Below are 20,087 nucleotides of genomic sequence, written 5' to 3'. Positions count from 1 at the left end.
TCCACTCATGGGACATCCTTGTGTTATACCATACTTCATGCATATGTCTTCACTCAGCTACCCTTTCACTAACAGTCCCACTCTATTATTTTGATGTGCTGACCTACACAATCTCCTAATTGTATTACCTATTCCAAAGCATCATATCAAATGCATTGCTAACATACATGTCAACCTGGAAACATCAAAAATCTGGACAAGGCCCATGAAAAATAGGTACAAATCTGTATGCTGATTAACATCTAATTTGCATACATAATTACATAGTCCCACCCACTCCTATGGAATTATGGGATACCAACTTTCAAACATAAACTGAAGAACAGACCACCAAAATATGGCACCACATCAGAGTCCTCTGCAGCCACTCCAATGTCCTATTACCTGGTGATTTCTCCCCATGTACCATAAACACAATTGTGTGCATACTGCTTTACTTCTACAATGATTATTTGGATTTTATTTATACATTTTGCGGCACAAAAATGCACAAAACACTAACAGACATCTGCTAAATAATGCAATACTGTCTCACAATGAAAATAGACTTGGCATTAAAACTTCTCTACCCTTGAAACTCACATTCATTGAAATAACATTGAAACCCACACACCACATCCAAAGAAAATGCATCTGGCTAGTGGTGGATAAAGATTACCTTTGGGCTGTTTTCAAATCATTGGCCCCTTGCACACAAAACAAGAAACATACATGTGTTCTTTTCTTTGATACACCTTCCTAACTTTATTAAGTTATATTCCTTGTATAATACAGCACACTTGTTAGACAGAGCGCATTTTAAATTTATTGTTTGAACATTTTTTCAGTAGGCTGTACTGTAGGCAATGAAACAAAATGCATGAACCAATAATGACAAAACTGCCCAATTCAGAACATTTCCATCATAAAAGTCTACTTCCACACCCACACTATAAATTGAATGACAGTAGTGTAAGGCATAGGCATCTTGCACAGCTTCTCGTACTTATTTTCAACTTAACTTTTTTTTTTGGGGGGGGGGCAAAAGGTCAAAAACCAGGGACACATTTTAAACATTCCTTGTATAATTTTGGAAAGTTGTTAGAATAAAATGTGCTACCACCATGCATGTCACTGGTGAGTCTTGAACCCAGGACCCCTGCAGCAACATACCACTATGCCAAATCAGCAGTTTTGTGAAAAGAAGAAAGACTGAAACTTAATGGCTATCATTTAGTGAATTCAATTCTTACTTCTCACCATAGCTGTCAACCTCTTACCACAAAAAAACTGAACAAACAATGCCAATAATGGGGGAATACAAATTCAGTTCTCACTTTTCACCATAACTCTCAACTCTAAGAACAAAAAAACCTGGAAAAAGCTCAAAAGTGGTGGTGGCTAGGGATTTACTACAGTCACATTTTAAACATTGCTTTTATAATTTTGGAAAGTTGTTAGAATAAAATGTTGTGTTACCACCATGCATTTCACTGGCAAGACTTGAACCCTGGACCATATGCACTACAGTCAGAGCAACATACCACTATGCCAAATCAGCTCTCCCCTAGAAAATGTCTATCATGTACTGAATTCAGTTCTCACTTCTCACCATAGCTCTCAACTTCTTAGCACAAAAAACCTGGACAAAGCCAATAATAGGGGAATACAAATTCAGTTCTCACTCACCAAAAACTCTCAACTCTTAGCACAAAAAAACTGGACAAACAACAAAGCCAATAATGGGGGAATACAAATTCTGTTCACTTATAAATCTCACCATAGGCTTAGCTCTCACTTAGCACAAACAAATCTAGACAAAGCTATGAAATGCTGGTGGCTAGGGACTTTAGGTTCTTTTTACCCTATACCAAAAGTACAGGGTTTGAGCCTGAAACCTCTAGCCAGCAGGTGTGTTACATGGGGGCATGTTCACACATACACACACCCACCCCCCTTGGTGAGCGCACTTACTACTTGATTGATTCAATGAGTGAAGCTGCTGCTTCCCCAATAATACTTAACTTGATTCATAAATCCAAATATGACGTTGCACAACGAGCAAGTAAACTGAGCTGCCCTTAATAAATCCACAATGAGCAAGTAAACTGAGCTGCCCTTAATAAATTCACAATGAGCAAGTAAACTGAGCTGCTGCTTCCCCAATTCCAGCCCTAAATAAATCCGAGCAAGCAAATGAGTTCTTGTTTTCCACTCATACATCCAAAATGAGCAAGTAATCCAAATGAGCCAGAAATTATGATGTGAGCTGCAGGAGCTCAATTCCGTGAGCTGCAGGAGCTCAATTCCGACTGGCTGACAGCCCTGACAGAGCTGATGTCATCCCGCATGTGATGACATCAGCTCCAACAGCATGATATTTGAAAAAAATTAAGAAAACCAAATGAAAAAATCAGAAATGAAGGGGTGCCACTTGGGAATCGTGGCACCCCTTCATTTGGACCCCAAAACTCAGTAAAAACCAAGTAATTCAGTATGGTTGAGAGGTGTGCTTGCTAATATCACATATATGTTTCTCATGCTCTTGTTTACTTGTAATATAATACACACTTTCTCTCACGACCACTAACAATTCCTGACATCCCTTCCCTTTTATAATGTATATACTTTCTTTGACAATATCCGTCATCCTTCATTCCATTCTCCTCTGTATTATTCTTATAATTGTATAATCTGTGTTATTTATATATACCAGGCTAAGTACCCCTAGTTCAAGTCCTCTAAAAATCAATTCATGTATACTGTGCTTAAACATGTTGTTGATGTTAACATGTAAATATCCACTATTGCATAATGTGCAACTACTTTCCATGTAAACACTTTGTACTGTATTTCAATTGTTTTTGTAACAATTGTTTTTATACGCTGCAATTCCACTGTTTTCTATCTTTTATTTTCTGGAGCTTTTCTGCCTGAGTCTCCTTTGAAAATGGGCTACTGGCTCAGTCGGACATTCCCAGTAAACAAATGTAAAAAATAAATAAAGTTATGCGATGGGTCTCCGTTTTTATTTCATACTTCCATATACATTTTAATATCCCACTACATAGCACTTTATAAACAAACCATTCCTTCAACCATGCATTCAGTACATTTACAAAATACTCTCTTTGCCAACCCATTAATTTGTTGTACATTCAATACCTTATAGCATCTGGGCCTGATACTGATCAACATCCACTTTCTTAAGTGCTTCATCCAATTCACTAATAGTTATTTCTTTGTCAAACTCATTGTTAACTCATTTTGAATGTCTTTTAACCTGCATTCTCTCTTATTTTCATTCTTTCTACTCTTACATATATTTTATATATACAGTACTGCAATACTCATAATTCGCTTTCCTTTTACCTCTCCTTTTACATTTTTCACTTCCCATATTATACTGATATCCCGCTTTACTGTTTTACCCAAATATGCTGATACCTCATTCTTTCCCCATGTAAATAATGTCTCTGCTTAAACCGTAATGCCTTATTTTTATTTCATTTCTTGTATGTATTTGTTTTTCCATAAAATAATACTCTCTTGTATTATTCTCTACATTCTGTAATACAGTTCTGTAAATTTTCCAATACTTCACTTTCTCTTCCTTTCTTACATCATCCTGCTATTGAAAAAAAAAACACTTCGTATATTTCTTTTTAAATTCAGTCTCCCATTCAGACAAGTTTTTATACAAGTCCTTCATGGTTTTATGATCCTTCCATAACTGCAATACGTCCCACACTCCAGTTTCATCCCATTTTTTCTCATTTGTTCTTTTTATTCTCTTTCTATTTTAATATATTCCATTTCTTCTAACAACTCCATCCATATTGCTAAATGGTCTTAAAAACCTATCATAACTGTATCACCATCTGCTACTTCCAAGCCTTCTGATAATACAAAATAATCAATGTCGGATCCAAGTGTCCCTTTTATAAGTCTATTTACTTTTGTTCTGCACAGCTGTAGTACATTTTATCGCTTCCTGTAGTTTTACATCTTTCCTGTTCTTTTTACATTTTACCCTCAAATCACAATTAATGTCCCTTGAATTATAATTTTCATATTATCCACCACAGTCTAATATTTAATGAAACAGATTTTCTCTTTCCTTGCTAGTTATATATGCATATAATGCTGTAATTCTATTAACATGTTCTCTCCACCTCACATCCATAACATTTAACCATCTCATCCTTACCAATGTTACAGCTAATATTTTCACTGTGTTTTTTTGCACAACACAACCATTCCATAACAACATTCACTTCCTAAGTTCCATATTATATTTACCCCCCACAATTTTTGTGTTTGCACTTTCTTCACTTGACAGGAATATTACATTCTCTAACAGAATATCATCCACATCATATTTAGCACACCATTCCAATATCCCTATCCATGCTTTGTTAATAATACTGTTCAATTTACAGAAAGTACTCCAAAATCATTGCTTCCCCCCTTTTTAAATTTACCTTTTTTTTTTTTTGCTCTGTCTCCAACTGAACATTTTATTTATTTATCTACAAGTAATTCTTGATCCTTGGAATCAGATTTTTCACTGGCTAGAACTTCAAACAAATTATTAGTATAAATCCCTTCTCCTGACCTCTCTTCCTGCATGTATGCTCTCTCATCATTTTCCCCTCTTTATTTTTTTCTCCTTTTAAAATTTCATCTAAACCTAGGTCACCCTCTCCCTCCTGCCTCTCATTTTTTCCCTTTCCCCTTCTTTTTCATTATTTATGGTTTGCTCTGGACAAGCCATCCAAAAGAGTCCCTTTTTTACACAGCCTGCATTCAGGCACACACCTTCTTGCTGTATGTCCTTTCTGTCGATCCTGGTTACATTGTACCTTGTCATAATCATTAGTTAAGTTAAAAGAATCAAAAGAAAAGAAACGTTTTTCAGGCTGGTCAACATATCGTAACGTCTGTCTATGATCATTAACAAAAATAACACTTGGCAACACATTGACACCCTACAGTATCTCTTTGAGTGGCTTATAGAGTCACTCAGCTGACTGGCCCTAACCATCCAGCCACCAGAGGTGGAGCTTGCCCATGATGTCAGCCATGGAAGCGAGCCCTTTTCAACCTCTCCTTTCAACATCAGTGCCCCTCATCCTTTTGTGTCACTTTGGATCCCCTATTTGTTGTCCAGAACTCCCCATCACTATCTGTTCCCCTCTGTCAGTCTTTGTCTCTCCAGTGTCACCCCCCAGTCAGTCTCTATCTGCATTTTTCATATACTTTACTCATTACATAATAGTGTAACACTGTACATATAAAGACTATTTAAATAATCAAAAACTTTAGCAGTATCATATATTGTATTCACTTTATAATCTCAAAATAATGAAATCTCGAATTTCAGTATCTCAAGACTATAAAGCCAAAAATTCAAAATACCAAAACCCCAAAAGAGCGAAATTCAAAATTGCAACTTTTAAATACATCCACCACCACACAAACACACATACACCTTCCTCCCTACACTTCAACAAACAAACAAAACACACATAAACACAAGAACACAAATACACAAACCTACCATACATATAAGCAGGGGGGCAAGCCCCCTGCACCCCCACATCCCTGCTACTTATATATACTGACGCTGAGGTTGCACTAAAAAGACAATGATACTAAACCCACCACTACACACTCTACATTCCCCTCGCACAAACATCATATAAGTACAAACACCATCACTCTCAACACATACACACTCACACTCTTACCTACATATTGTAAACTACACCTACAACTTCCCAACACACTAACATACACTAAAATCCCTACCCAAAATCCTTAAAATATAAGCACTTACCTGAATCTCCAGCTATCCATTAACACAGCGCACCACCACAACTGCTGATTTGACATTTCCAGATTTGGTTATGTGGACTTTCACGCAACTGGGCTTTCGTTATTTTAGTCTCGAGATACTGAAATTTGAGATTTCAGTATTTTGAGATAGTGAAGTGCACCCCATATATTGCAGTGCTTTATTTTTGGATATTATTTCATATTTCATCTGAAACAACATTTGCTTTCTTTATTCATATATATTTCTTTGGTCAAAAAGCTGAAATGAAGTGAACATTTTTTCAAGATATGGAAGAATTTTGTGGTTAATAGCTTTATTATTTATTTCTAAATAAATATGATTTTATAATAATAATTAAAAGTCTTTCCTTTCCTAATTAGAGTAATTCATGGGTTCCATGAGTTCTGATGAAGTCCTGTGGCTGGACTAAAGCGCTACTTTTTTCAATAAGTGGATTATACACCACTCTTTGGCTGAACACCATGGATCTTATTTGGTTACTTGTCTTTTGAGTGCATGGAAAACACACCATTTTTAGTTCTTCCATTCATTATATTGAATGGACAGAATATTGACTCCATTTGCTACTAGCTTTTTTAGAATTTCAAATAAAGCCACTAGCTTGTTTTTTGAGATTGTGGTAGAGAGGGTACTGGGTTTATACCCTTTTCCCACTGTAGTGCAGTCTTGGAGTTGGCATACATAATTAGGGGTGCATGGGGAGTTTTGCAGAATGGTAGTGCTGGGGAGTGTGTTCATATGTGAATGTATGTGGCTGAGTGTGTAAGTATATGCAGAGGTATGAGTGGTGTGCTTGTTTGTGTGTGTGTGTGTGTGTGTGTGTGTGTGTGTGTGTGTGTGTGTGTGTGTGTGTGTGTGTGTGTGTGTGTGTGTGTGTGTATACATGCACCCCCATAGGCATGTGTGCGTGTGCTTGTGTGTGTGTGTGTGTGTGTGTGTGTGTGTGTGTGTATTGGGGAATCCTACCTGTTAACTCTTGCTACACTAATGAGAAGTGGATGCAATATGCAGACAGGAGGAGGCACTAAGCATCAGAAAAAAATGTTAAATATTAATTAAAATCACTTAAAAAGTTAATAGAACAACAGGTTTTGCAACACAAAAGATCATTGGGGAATATTAGACAGCAGGAACACGCCTGAAGAATACTTTAGTCCACTTGAAAAGTTAACAGAATATAGGTTTTGGAGCACAATACTAAAAATATAAATTGTAATGTCTGGCATTACTGACTGACTGTAAAGGCCAATTATTTATGAGGGCCATACTCAAAACATTTAGGCAATAGTGAGGGGAATGTTAGATGACACCAGGTAGTGTATAATAATCCACTTAAAAAGTTAATAGAATCTAAAATGTTGAATCCTGATGCATTTGCTGGACAATAAGAAAAATTAAACTGAAATGTCTGGCATTATTAACTGACTGTAACCATTCATGATTTATGAGGGACTATGTCAAACTGGAAGGCAACATCAGGGATATTCTGTGAACTCATAGACAGGTATTAGGTATGGTGGTGTGTTCATATATGTGTGTGTTTATGTGTTTGTGTGTCTGGAATCTGGACATTTGTATTTTTGTGGGGGAATGAATGGGGTTGTGCATTTGCTAACACAATCCATCAGCTGCTACTGGGGATTAACAGAAAAAGACTGGAAAAACTCCCTTAACAGCCTCAAAAAAAAGTTGATTTCTCTCATCAAATCCTCTGAAGCTAGCTATGAAAATAGAATTGCAGCAGATAGTAAAGACAACCACAAGGCCTTCTATAGTTATGTAAAGAATCTGCATGGCAATACCCAGATTTGCTTTGAGCTACTACACAATGGTACCTCCTATACCAAGCCAACATATATTGCCAATATACTGGCCGACAGATTCAGTGCCAACTTTACCCCCCCCCCCAATGTACCAATCACAATACCAGTAGATTGCCAGGCACCCAGTATTACTGCAGCACAGGTTAAACCAGCACTGTCCAAGGCCAAGAATACAGCTTCTATGGGACCTGAAAATATCCCTGGCTGTGTTCTACATGAACTGCAGAGTGAACTGGCACCTCACCTGTGTGCCCTGTTCAATCACAGCCACACCTCAGGCTTTGTCCCAACAGAATGGAACACTGCTACAGTCACCCCTCCCCACAAAGGAGGAGCGACTACAGGCCCTGGGAACTATCGCCCCATTAGCCTGATGATTCTGATATGCAAAGTTATGGAATGCATCATCATGGACCTAATAAACAAGGAAATAGGGAATCTCCAAACTCTGGATCCCACATAGTTTGGTTTTGTAAAGGGTAGATCATGCCTGCTCAACCTGGTTGACTTCTCTGCGTCAGTCACCAGAGCTGTGGATGAAGGCAAGGTTGTTCATACAGCCTACCTTGATCTGGCCAAGGCCTTTGATACCATTCCCCACTCAAGGAATCATAGAAAAACTCACTAAGCTAGGTATCAACCCCTGTGTCACTAGGTGGGTTGCAAATTGTCTTACAGATAGAACCCAGTGTGAAAGTAGCTGGCTCCAAGTCAGACTGCTGACCAGTCACGAGTGGAGTCCCACAGGGTTCAGTTCTGGGTACTTTCCTGTTTGGTATCTACTTCTCTGAAGTCCAGGCCAACACGAAGGGACTCTGGCTGACAAAGTTTGCAGACAATTGCAAGCTAGGAGCTTAATAATTAACTCCCTAAGTGATGTTGACATCCTACAGAAAGGCCTCAATGAGACCAACGACTGGTGTCAGAATAATGCCAAAAAAATGTGTCATCATCCCCTTTGGTAAAAACCCAGTTCCCATGAATTACCACATAGATGGTAGTAAACTGAACACAGAAGGCTATATAAGAGATCAGAGAAAACAGGTTGATAGCAACCTCTCTTTTGACCACCACATTGCCACTGTGGTCAAAAAGTCCTTCTATGTGGCACATCTCATTACTAAGGGTTTTGCATTTAGGAAGAAAGCGGTCATTGTCTCCCTCTACTCTTCCCTCATTAGACCAGTCATTGAGTACAATGCCCCATTTGGCAGGTACCTCACTAGACACCTGCAACAATTGGAGAGGCCACAAAAGTACCTCACATGGAGGATCCTAGGCCTTAAACACTTGTCCTATATGGACAGACTAAAAAAACCTCTAACTATTCTCTGTCTCATATCATCTAATTAGAGACGATCTCTGCTTGACTTACAAAGCCATGTCTGACCCAGCTCTGTTAGAAATGCTACATCTAAAGAAATCCCAGTCCCTCCATACAAAACGCTCCAGAGACCTCAACCTCATTACCACAATCAACAGAACAAGCTGGAGGCACAGATTCATAACCCAGGGACTGCCCATGCTATGGAATAGACTTCCCATACATGTCAAACAGAGCACCTGACTGGCCCTTTTCAAGAGAAATCTTGCTGAGTGGATGGGAAATAGATAAATTACCCTGGTGATCAATCCAGTGGCTCTACTCAACAGAGGCACTGGGAACTAAGGTCGGGTGACACAATGCCAGGTTAATCCTATGGGCTAGGCTTGTAAAGGCTCCAGGGCCATTAGCCTAGTATACACCTATGAACCTATGAACCTGCTAGCACTTGTGGTAATCACCAAGCAATTCAGAGTTAATGCGTCTCTGAATCGCTGGTTTCAGTGATTGCGCTAAAGCAGATTTTTGCCATAGTCTTGCTGCTAATGCCCAGCCTGTAAAAAACAAAGCCAGAGGAAAATTCAAACACAGGATATTTCCCTGTCTTTGACTCTTGGCCATATATATATATATATATATATATATATATATATATATATATATATATATATATATTCACATATACGTTTGTGTGTGTGTGTGTGTGTGTGTGTGTGTGTGTGTGTGTGTGCATATCTACATATCTATATCTGACCATCTACCTATATATATATATATATATATATATATATATATATATATATATATATATATATATAGATAGATATATAGATATACATATATATATATACATATATATATATATATATATATATATATGTATATATATATATATACATTTTTACATGAGTTTATAATAAATGATGGTAGGTGAGTTTGATCCACACACTTGTTGTTACCATTGATCACTGATAATGTCAGCACAAAAATCATTGCAAATCTAGACTAATAAGTTACATTTGTAATTACAAAAAGTAAAACAAAAAAAACAGCTTTTTACATCAGGCCTTTGCCCCCTCCCACACTCCCCAATGTGGGGTCTCTCCCCCCATACCAAAAGAAATTAAATACTGTAACTCCAGGGTTACATATATGTTTTTGTGTTGTATATATGTGTCAGGTGCGTAAAGCAAGTTGTACCACTTTCAGTAGACTGCATGCATCCAATTGTTTACCTAGCAGAAAGTGATCGGTACTGAAAATGATTGTTTCATCCTTGAATAAACATGGCAACACAGAAACAAATGCGGCACATTTCAAAGGAGTTTTCTTTGACAATGTTATTTTAGTTTATATTTTCTTAATGTAACTCTTCATTGGTGTGACAGGATAAACTTACTGTTTACAGACCACGCAGATAGTATTCCTCAGTATATTTCATCTGCACTGCAAATATATTTATTCCATCCACGATGGAGTACACTGATAAGCACAGATGTTTTGTTTTAAGAGTATTGTATAAGCCATTTACCCGCATTTGTTGTGGCAGAGTGCCTGACTTTCTCAGGCTTTCCCTCAGGCTGTTGTGACGACGAAGTAAGATTTCTTTGGTTTCGCTCTCTCTTGAATCTCTGGGAAGAGAATGTCTGCTGTATGAAACTGTCTGTAATTTCAAGGAAATAAAGAAAAGATAATTAATGGCTTTAAAACCACTGCAGCATGTGAAAAGAACAAGCTTTGCATATTTGTTTTTTATATCTAACATTGCAAAACATGTTTATACGCATGGTGGCAAATTCCATTGGCAGTTTATATAATATTTTAATACTTTGCTTTAATTTTCTTTACTGCACTCTGTTCCATCATAAAGAACACAGAAGTATTCTAAGACTGACAGAATGAAATGATAATGGGTTATAATAGTGCTGTATAAATGTTTTTCATTAAGTACAGTACTTCATGAGTATCTGTACTCTCAAATAGAAGTACTTGCTTGAAAGCAAGTTTATTTTAGATGCACTCAAATATTTTCAGCAACACTATCCTTCAGAAATCTTAAAAAAATAAATAAAATTGCAGATAGAAAAAGACATATTGTACAATCATGCTAATACAAACATTTACTGCTGTTTTATACCAGACAGTAAAGCATGCCATCTGATTTTAAGTGCCTTTCACATATACTATATTCTCAAACATTTTTTCAAACATAGAAATGTATATATCACACAAGGAGTTCACACACATACACAGGGCACACACATGCACACAAACACACACACACACACACACACACACACACACACACACACACACACACACACACACACACATACACACACACACACACACACACACACACACACACACACACATTCCCTGGGATTCATGAAGCTTGCGCCAGGCGCAGGCATAGCGTCGGTGATCTAACGCCAAATATGGCCGCTGAGCGATTCAGGTACGAGCTGTTTCCATGTGCACTACAAGCATACTCCACAGCTGTGCAGCTCCCGGTGCATGTATGCTAATTACCCCATGCGCAGCAGTGTAGCATGCAAATGAAGGTATATAGCGATTCATGAAGTGGTGCAAGCGTAGAGTAAGCATGCAGAAATGTAAACCAAAAAAAAAAAAACGGTTTACATTTGTTCACACATAAAATCAGAGCCATGATAGCAGACCAAACTCACGTATTATACTGTTAATATATGCCAATGACTAAATATATAGTCAGTGGCATAAAAAAACATACACAATACATAAAAAAGAAAATTTAATGTCATGGCCACACTAACGCAAAGTAAAATCGCAGTGCATCAGTGCGCAAACAGGATCACAATGAAAATATATTTATATGTAATAAAACAGCAATGTAACACATTTCATGAATTCCCCATAATAGTCAATGGCACACATGCTACACCACAACCTTGGTGCAAGGGTTGCTAAGGGTCTGTGACAGTGTTCTGTGCGGTAACTGGGAATTAATAGTCAATGCCATGCAAATGAGACAAGTAATACTGAATTGCAAAATCCCCGCTGGTGTAAGGATGTACCTCACAGTGTAGTGGTACAACACTGAGGTGTGGCCTAGAGATAAAGATGACATCAAGAGAGGGGTGTGCCACCATATCTGTAAGCACATTGGAGCATTGCTAATCCGGGTTGCCTGTTGCTAAGCAAAGCCACAGGATAGGAGTGTGGAAGTAGCCATAGCTTTGCTTAGCTGAGAGCACACAAGGTAACCGAAAGTGCATGTGCACGTGGATGAAAACGCATTCGAAACCTGGTAAATGGCTGTGCGCAGCATGCACCACAGCTGAAACAGGAAGGATACGGGAAGACAATATTGAAATGCTGCAGCATGGTAATCGGAGTACAAATGAGTAATTACCCGCATTCGCCACCACAGGGGTCCAGAGAAGTAAATATTGTGGGAAGAAATATCCAGGGAATTGTTATGGCTCGGCTTGCATAGGCCCTAGGGCCGATAGCCTAGTACCAACCTATGAACCTATGAACACCTAGGAACTCACAGTGGGCCATTAACAACAGCTAACAAGGCTGCTAGCAGCTACCTGCAGAACAGAAAAGGGGAGGTGCCATACTGCAAAGAAAAGAGAACTGTCAGGGCAGAACAAAGCAAACTTGCAGTAGATCAGCTACATAACACATTTCACTACACAATCCTGGGTTGGGAAAGTACAAAACAAGAAAGCCGGCAGCTGGATGCATGCCTGACAATGGGGGGGGGGATTGGGTTGAAAAGTGAAGCGTAATTCAACACCAAAGGCCCCACAATAGCAGTGCCTGCTGTAAAACCCATAATTAAGTAACCCTGCAGCTGGAATTGCACATACACACCCAATTACACCAGCAGCATCCATTGCACAATAGTATAAAGTGTGGAAGCACCTCACACACACTTGTGCATTCCCAGACACTCTGCACCATTGGTGTATACAGATGGGGAACTTTTAATATGCACATTTTAGGGGCTGCCATAGCTTTGATTCACCAGCATGTGTTGGAGACTGACGGTGGTGTGGAGGATGATGCTGACAACCATCTCAGGCACCGGAGGAGGAGAAGAGTGTTTAGACCCAGGGTAATCTGCCAGGGGCTACACGATCTGGAGATAGTAGAGCGTTACAGGGTGGACAGGGACACCATACAGAAACTTGTTCAACTGTGCCGGCCACACCTCAAAGCCAGAAATAATAGAGGGGAACCCATCCCAGTGGACACAAAGGTATGTGTAAGCTTGAGAATACTAGCCACAGTACCTTTCAAAGGCCAACCGGGGATATCATGGGGATCTCACAGGCATCAGCATCCAGGGTACTCCACAAGTTCCTGGATGCCATGTTACCACATGCCAATGAGCACATATACTTCCCCCGAATGCAGGAGGAGTGGGCCAGCAATATGCGTCTCTTCCACCGTGTGGCAGACTACCCGGAGGTACTGGGTGCAATAGACTACACACACATACACATCAAGACACCACCTGGTGAGCAGGGTAGGCACAACATAAACCGCAAGGGATACCCCTCCATCAACTGCCAGGTTGTGTGCAAAGCCTAGGGCATTATCATGGATGTGTGTGCTGGCAGCCCTGGAAGCTATCACAACTCCCAAATCTGGCATGCCTCACAGCTGTATCAAGTATTTGCCAAGGGGGACATCCCATATGGCCACCTGGTGGGGGATGCTGGCTATGCACTGGAACCGTGGATGATGACTCCCATCAGAAATGCACACACACCCATGCAAGAATGCCATAATGAGGCACACGCAAAAAACAGAATCATCACAGAGCATGTGTTTGGGATGCTGAAATCATGGTTCCGTTGCTTGGACATATCTGGTGGAGCCATGCAGTACTCTCCAGGCATGTGTGCCCACATCTTCATAGTATGTGCCATGCTACACAATATGATCCTGCAGAAACAGCTGCAGCAGGGACAGAATGGTGAAGGCCCTCACAGCCCACCACCATTGCCAAGGGCCCCACAGGCACAGAGGGACTCAGACCACGAATACCCTGTGCCAGCCCCAGTAGGCAGACGGAGGCGTGCCCAGTATAACCATGCCTTGACAAAGAGGGAATGTATACACACACACTGACAGTGTAGGCACCTACGGACTGACACCCTTCTCCACCTGCACACACAGCAAACATGGATGGCACACACACATGACCACCTGTAAATTGTCATCTATAGGTGGTCTACTGTGTGCATCCTACATAGGCAGCCTTCAGTTATTGTAGACGCAACTGCCACTGGCACAAGGTAAGTCAACACCTGAATAGTAAACTAAGCTATCAGCATGTGTCAATACTGTATGTATAGGTTCATAGGTACATGCCTAACTGCCCGAGGCCATTCATAAGCATAGCCAAAATGTGTCTGCTGTCGCCACCCCATTGATTAACTAACTGTCCCTCTGTGGAGCAGAGCCAATTGCAGGATCCCTGGAGTGCATCCACTGTTCCCCACCCACTCTGCAAGGATTCCCTGGAGTGTTAGTGAAGGGCTCCGTATAATGTAATCAGGGATGTAGTTCCAAATCATGGGGAGTACCCGTGACAGAAATCCATCACTCCAGCATCTTCCAGTTATGGTTGTGGCAAGGTGTAGGTCATTACAGTGTGTGGCTCACTGTGACATGGATTCCCATAGGTGGAGCATATCTATTAAGCCTGACTTGGACGTGGCTTTGTTGGCCAGCAAATATCATCTCTGAGTAAATGAGATGCCATTGAGTAATGCAAGAGTTTATGCAGTCTGGCAGCATAGGACACATTTCTGAGGACATTATACCTCTTTGCGAGGTACTTTCATGGCCCTTCCAGCTGTCGGATGTGTTTTCTGAGGTACATCCAAAATGGGTTATCATACTCGATGATGGGATTGATGAGTGATGAGTAAAAGGGAGCAATAACCTAAGTCTGTTTAGATGCAAACCCTTAAGTAAACAGATGGCCTACATAGACGGATGTCCTAGCTACTTCACAGATATGACTATCAAAGGAGAGATCACTATGTAATGTAGTCAACACATACCCATTACATCATCTGAATTATAGTGTCTACCACTCGTGTTAATATGTGTATGTTTAGTTTCCCAAAATGGAATGACCATGCAGTATGTGGCCTTTAGCTGGAGGCCATGACTTTAACACCCTGTGTTGGTCTATGTGAGGCCCCTTGAAGGATGTCTGTGACAGCTGGACTGTCAGTTATGGCTCCCAGTCTGCAGTAATCACCAAACACGGCCTGCTGTAGTCCACCTGTGTTAGCCCGTACCTCTGAGAAGTATATGGCAAACAGTAGGGGGTCCCTGGACTGAGTCCTGTGGGACACCAGTTGTGACTGGTCAAGAGTTGGACCTGGAGGCTGCTAGGCTTACCATGTGGGTTCTGTGTGTAAGCCTGTTGGCAAACCAACCTGTGATGTATGGGTGTATGTAGTGGCTGGTGAGTGTAAAAATAATACCTGAGTGGGGAATGGTGTCAAAACCCTTGGTGAGGTCCATGTAGTATGTGTGAACTACCACACCCCACACCTAAAGTCTAGGTGACTGTAAAATGTCACAACAGGTTCAGTAGGCATGATCTGCACTCAAACAGGCTGACCTTGGTTGGGTCAAGTGTTTGGAGGTTATCATTGTCTATGTTAATGAGTGCCATGAGGATGCACTCCATAGCCATGCAGATCAGGCTACTCAGACTTATGGGGTGGTAGTTACCATGGTCAGTTGTGTCATCACCTTGGTGGAGTGGAATAGCTGTTGCCATGCACCAGTGAATGGCCATGTAGCCTGTGTAGAGGCTGATGTTGAATTGCTATATTAGGCGGGGAGTCACTTTGTCTTGTAGTGTCTGCAGGATGCAGTCTGGGACCCCATCTGCCTCCATTGATGCTCATGCCATTTGAAAGGGCCATTACTACCTGTATGTCTCAGATGTCTGGGATACTGTACGTTTTGGGTATTGTTGTGGGTCCTGTAGGGGGTGAAGCTTGCTCCGAATGTATCACCAAGTGTGTTGGTGATATCAGTAGGGTCAGTATATTCAGTGAAATATTGTACCAGCACAGTGCAAATCTGTGTGTTACTGCTTACATCCTTGACATAGCCAAAGAAGCCTTTGTGGTCATATTCCGAATCTATGCCTATTCACCTGGGGATTTCAGCCTTGGATGATTACATAAGTAACTTAAGTATCTTGCTAATACTGGTCATGGACGTCTGCATGTCTTGGGATTTGATGTTGTTCTGGACTACTGCCCTACGTCTGTTGTATAGCCTGTATAATGCAGAGGTTCAGCAGACTGGTGTCCTTGTGTAGGAGTAGCGAGTCCTAGTATACCATTGATGGCACGACCCATACATCTTTGTAGGTGCTTATAGAGTGCATTTGTAATTCTGTCTGTATCTTGAGCAGTGTCATCCCTGAGTGTGGGGGCTGTGAACCTTCCCAACTCTGTCATTAGTACTGTGAATTTAACTGTAGGAACGGTATCCACTGTGTGTTCCTTGGGTGGAGGAGATGGTTGGGAGTGGAAATCATCAGTGAATAGTTCATGGTCAGATCTAAACAGTGACCGGTTTACCTCTGCTGTAGTGCACCTGTTGCACATGTCAGTGATTATCACTTCTAGTATATATAAACCAACAAAGTGGCACTGAGTAAAGAGCCTTCCACCGATATACAAAATAAAATTGTCCAAAAACAGAAGAGGCTCAACACGACCAATTAAAGATGATAAAAACCTTTAATACTGCAGCAAGTAAGCGCTTTCACATTTCAAGAACGCTTCATCAGACTTAAATAACTGCCATAAAATCTAACCATTTAAATACTATACAAAAAGCACATTCAACCAATCAGAGATGTTAATTGATTAATATGATACTGAATCAGTACTCAGTAAAAGGGCACTTGTAAATGCATCTCTATAAAATTATTACAACACATATAAATGTTATTTAAAATACATTATAAAATAACTAAACATCACACTTATATTTTCTATATTATATTTAAAAACTCAATGTACATATGAACGTGCTGCCAAAAAAGGTTTGTGTTACACGTTCATTCAGACCATGCCCTTTGTGTCCTTGTAACCTTAAAATCCATTTATTTTCCTTTTCTTCAGTGTAATTTCTGATGTTACCTAGCCTATTAGATTTCCTTATTAATTCTAACACTGTGAAACTAAATTTATGTGATGTACCTTGCTGTAGAATATGATTGGCTAGAGCATTAGATTCATTTTCTTTATGTATTGCATATACATGTTCTCTAATGCGTTCCCTTAGACTTCTATTAGTCATGCCCACATAAAAGCATGAACAGGTCTGACACACAGCAATGTATATGATATCTCTCGATTTACAATCAGCATAAAAATTCATACGGTAAATCTTTCCAGTGTCAGGATGTGTAAAGATGTTATTACCAGATATAAAAGTACATTGGTTACAACTCCTGCATGGAAAAGTTCCTATTCTTATAGAATCAATAGGTATAAAACCCTCACTCTCATAACATAGCAACCTTTTAGGTGACTTCATATTCTTATGTGCAAAACTGGATCTGTCACCCACTATCTCTGTTATTTTATCATCTATTGTTAAGATGTTCCAATTTCTCCTAATTACTTCTTTTATCTTCGTGTCTAGATTGCAATAGGGAATAATCAATCTCTTATAACTTTGCATGCACCTGTTGTTACTTCTCCAATCATGATCTCTTTTCTGTCTGTACTTCTACTTTCTCTGTTTGATTCAACAGACACTAAAGCTTCCTTCACCTCAAGTGTATCATATCCTCTTGTTTTAAAATTCTCCATTAACACTTGTTGTGTCTTATTAAATGTTTCCTCATCCGTAGTAAGTCGGGAGATTCTCATACTCTGTCCTGTAACTATATTGGAAAAGACATGCTTAGGATGCATGCTAGTGCGATGTAAGATATTATTTTTCCAGCATGACTTCCTATACATCTCTGAGTGCACATCACCCTCACTTTTCCATATTTGTACATCCAAGAACTCCATATTGGATGTGGAGCTTTTGCACTCAAAACTTAAAAAGGTCATTGTTCCATTTATATAATGGACAAATTCTCAGGTAGGGGTTGGATATTAGAACCAGCCTCTATTTATGTTGAACAACAGTTGAGACCCATTTTAAATTATACAAATACAATACTAAGAGATACAAAAGATTTTCTTGAAAGCTATGGTGACTATTTAGCTACCTTAAAAACTAGGAATGTTATGGAAAAAGAGTTATTGGTAACCCTAGATGTGGTTTCGTTATTCACATCTATTCCTAATGAGATTGGAATGGAATATTTGAGGTTGTTTTTGATTGAGAAAGATGTACCTAGGAAATTGATCTTTAGGGTTCTAGCACTTCTTGACCTAATACTAAATAATAATGCTTTTGTGTACAAGGAAAGCTATTATCTACAAATGAAAGGGGTGGCAATGGGCACCCCTTGTGCAAATTCCTATGCCAACCTACTGTTGGCTTATTGGGAAAACACATATATATATTAAGAAATGAATATTTTTATAGGAATATAAGATATTATAAACATTTTGTAGATGATGTTTTTTTGATTTGGAAAGGTACTGAAAGAGAGCTCAATGAATGTGTCCATTATATAAATGGAACAATGACCTTTTTAAGTTTTGAGTGCAAAAGCTCCACATCCAATATGGAGTTCTTGGATGTACAAATATGGAAAAGTGAGGGTGATGTGCACTCAGAGATGTATAGGAAGTCATGCTGGAAAAATAATATCTTACATCACACTAGCATGCATCCTAAGCATGTCTTTTCCAATATAGTTACAGGACAGAGTATGAGAATTTCCCGACTTACTACGGATGAGGAAACATTTAATAAGACACAACAAGTGTTAATGGAGAATTTTAAAACAAGAGGATATGATACACTTGAGGTGAAGGAAGCTTTAGTGTCTGTTGAATCAAACAGAGACAGTAGAGGAAAACCCTATTTATACAGACAGAAAAGAGATCATGATTGGAGAAGTAACAATAGGTGCACGCAAAGTTATAAGACATTGATTATTCCCTATTGCAATCTAGACACGAAGATAAAAGAAGTAATTAGGAGAAATTGGAACATCTTAACAATAGATGATAAAATAACAGAGATAGTGGGTGACAGATCCAGTTTTGCACATAAGAATATGAAGTCACTTAAAAGGTTGCTATGTTATGAGAGTGAGGGTTTTATACCTATTGATTCTATAAGAATAGGAACTTTTCCATGCAGGAGTTATAACCAATGTACTTTTATATCTGGTAATAACATCTTTACACATCCTGACACTGGAAAGATTTACCGTATGAATTTTTATGCTGATTGTAAATCGAGAGATATCATATACATTGCTGTGTGTCAGACCTGTTCATGCTTTTATGTGGGCATGACTAATAGAAGTCTAAGGGAACGCATTAGAGAACATGTATATGCAATACATAAAGAAAATGAATCTAATGCTCTAGCCAATCATATTCTACAGTAAGGTACATCACATAAATTTAGTTTCACAGTGTTAGAATTAATAAGGAAATCTAATAGGCTAGGTAACATCAGAAATTACACTGAAGAAAAGGAAAATAAATGGATTTTAAGGTTACAAGGACACAAAGGGCATGGTCTGAATGAACGTGTAACACAAACCTTTTTTGGCAGCACGTTCATATGTGCATTGAGTTTTTAAATATAATATAGAAAATATAAGTGTGATGTTTAGTTATTTTATAATGTATTTTAAATAACATTTATATGTGTTGTAATAATTTTATAGAGATGTATTTACAAGTGCCCATTTACTGAGTACTGATTCAGTATCATATTAATCAATTAACATCTCTGATTGGTTGAATGTGCTTTTTGTATAGTATTTAAATGGTTAGATTTTACGGCAGTTATTTAAGTCTGATGAAGCGTTCTTGAAACGTGAAAGCACTTACCACTTCTAGTATACTTTCACCTCTCGTTAGTCCATCTACCAACTGATACAGGCCATATGAGGTGATAA

The 20,087-nt window shown here is 39.1% G+C and overlaps 1 protein-coding gene across 2 annotated transcripts in view; it reads right to left on the bottom strand.

The window, feature by feature from the left end:
- SLC9A2 (solute carrier family 9 member A2) overlaps positions 1–20,087 on the bottom strand; it is a 959,164-nt gene that overhangs the window by 71,752 nt on the left and 867,325 nt on the right. For both annotated transcript variants that reach the window (XM_044070947.1, XM_044070948.1), the window contains one exon: positions 10,521–10,652. In XM_044070947.1, coding sequence (XP_043926882.1) covers positions 10,521–10,652 — 132 coding nt within the window. The remainder of the gene's footprint in view (positions 1–10,520; positions 10,653–20,087) is intronic.

This window comes from Protopterus annectens, chromosome 5.part0, assembly GCF_019279795.1.
Source record: "Protopterus annectens isolate FY-2018-M chromosome 5.part0, PAN1.0, whole genome shotgun sequence".
NCBI classification, from domain to species: domain Eukaryota; kingdom Metazoa; phylum Chordata; order Ceratodontiformes; family Protopteridae; genus Protopterus; species Protopterus annectens.
This window is presented reverse-complemented; position numbering and strand designations above follow the sequence as displayed.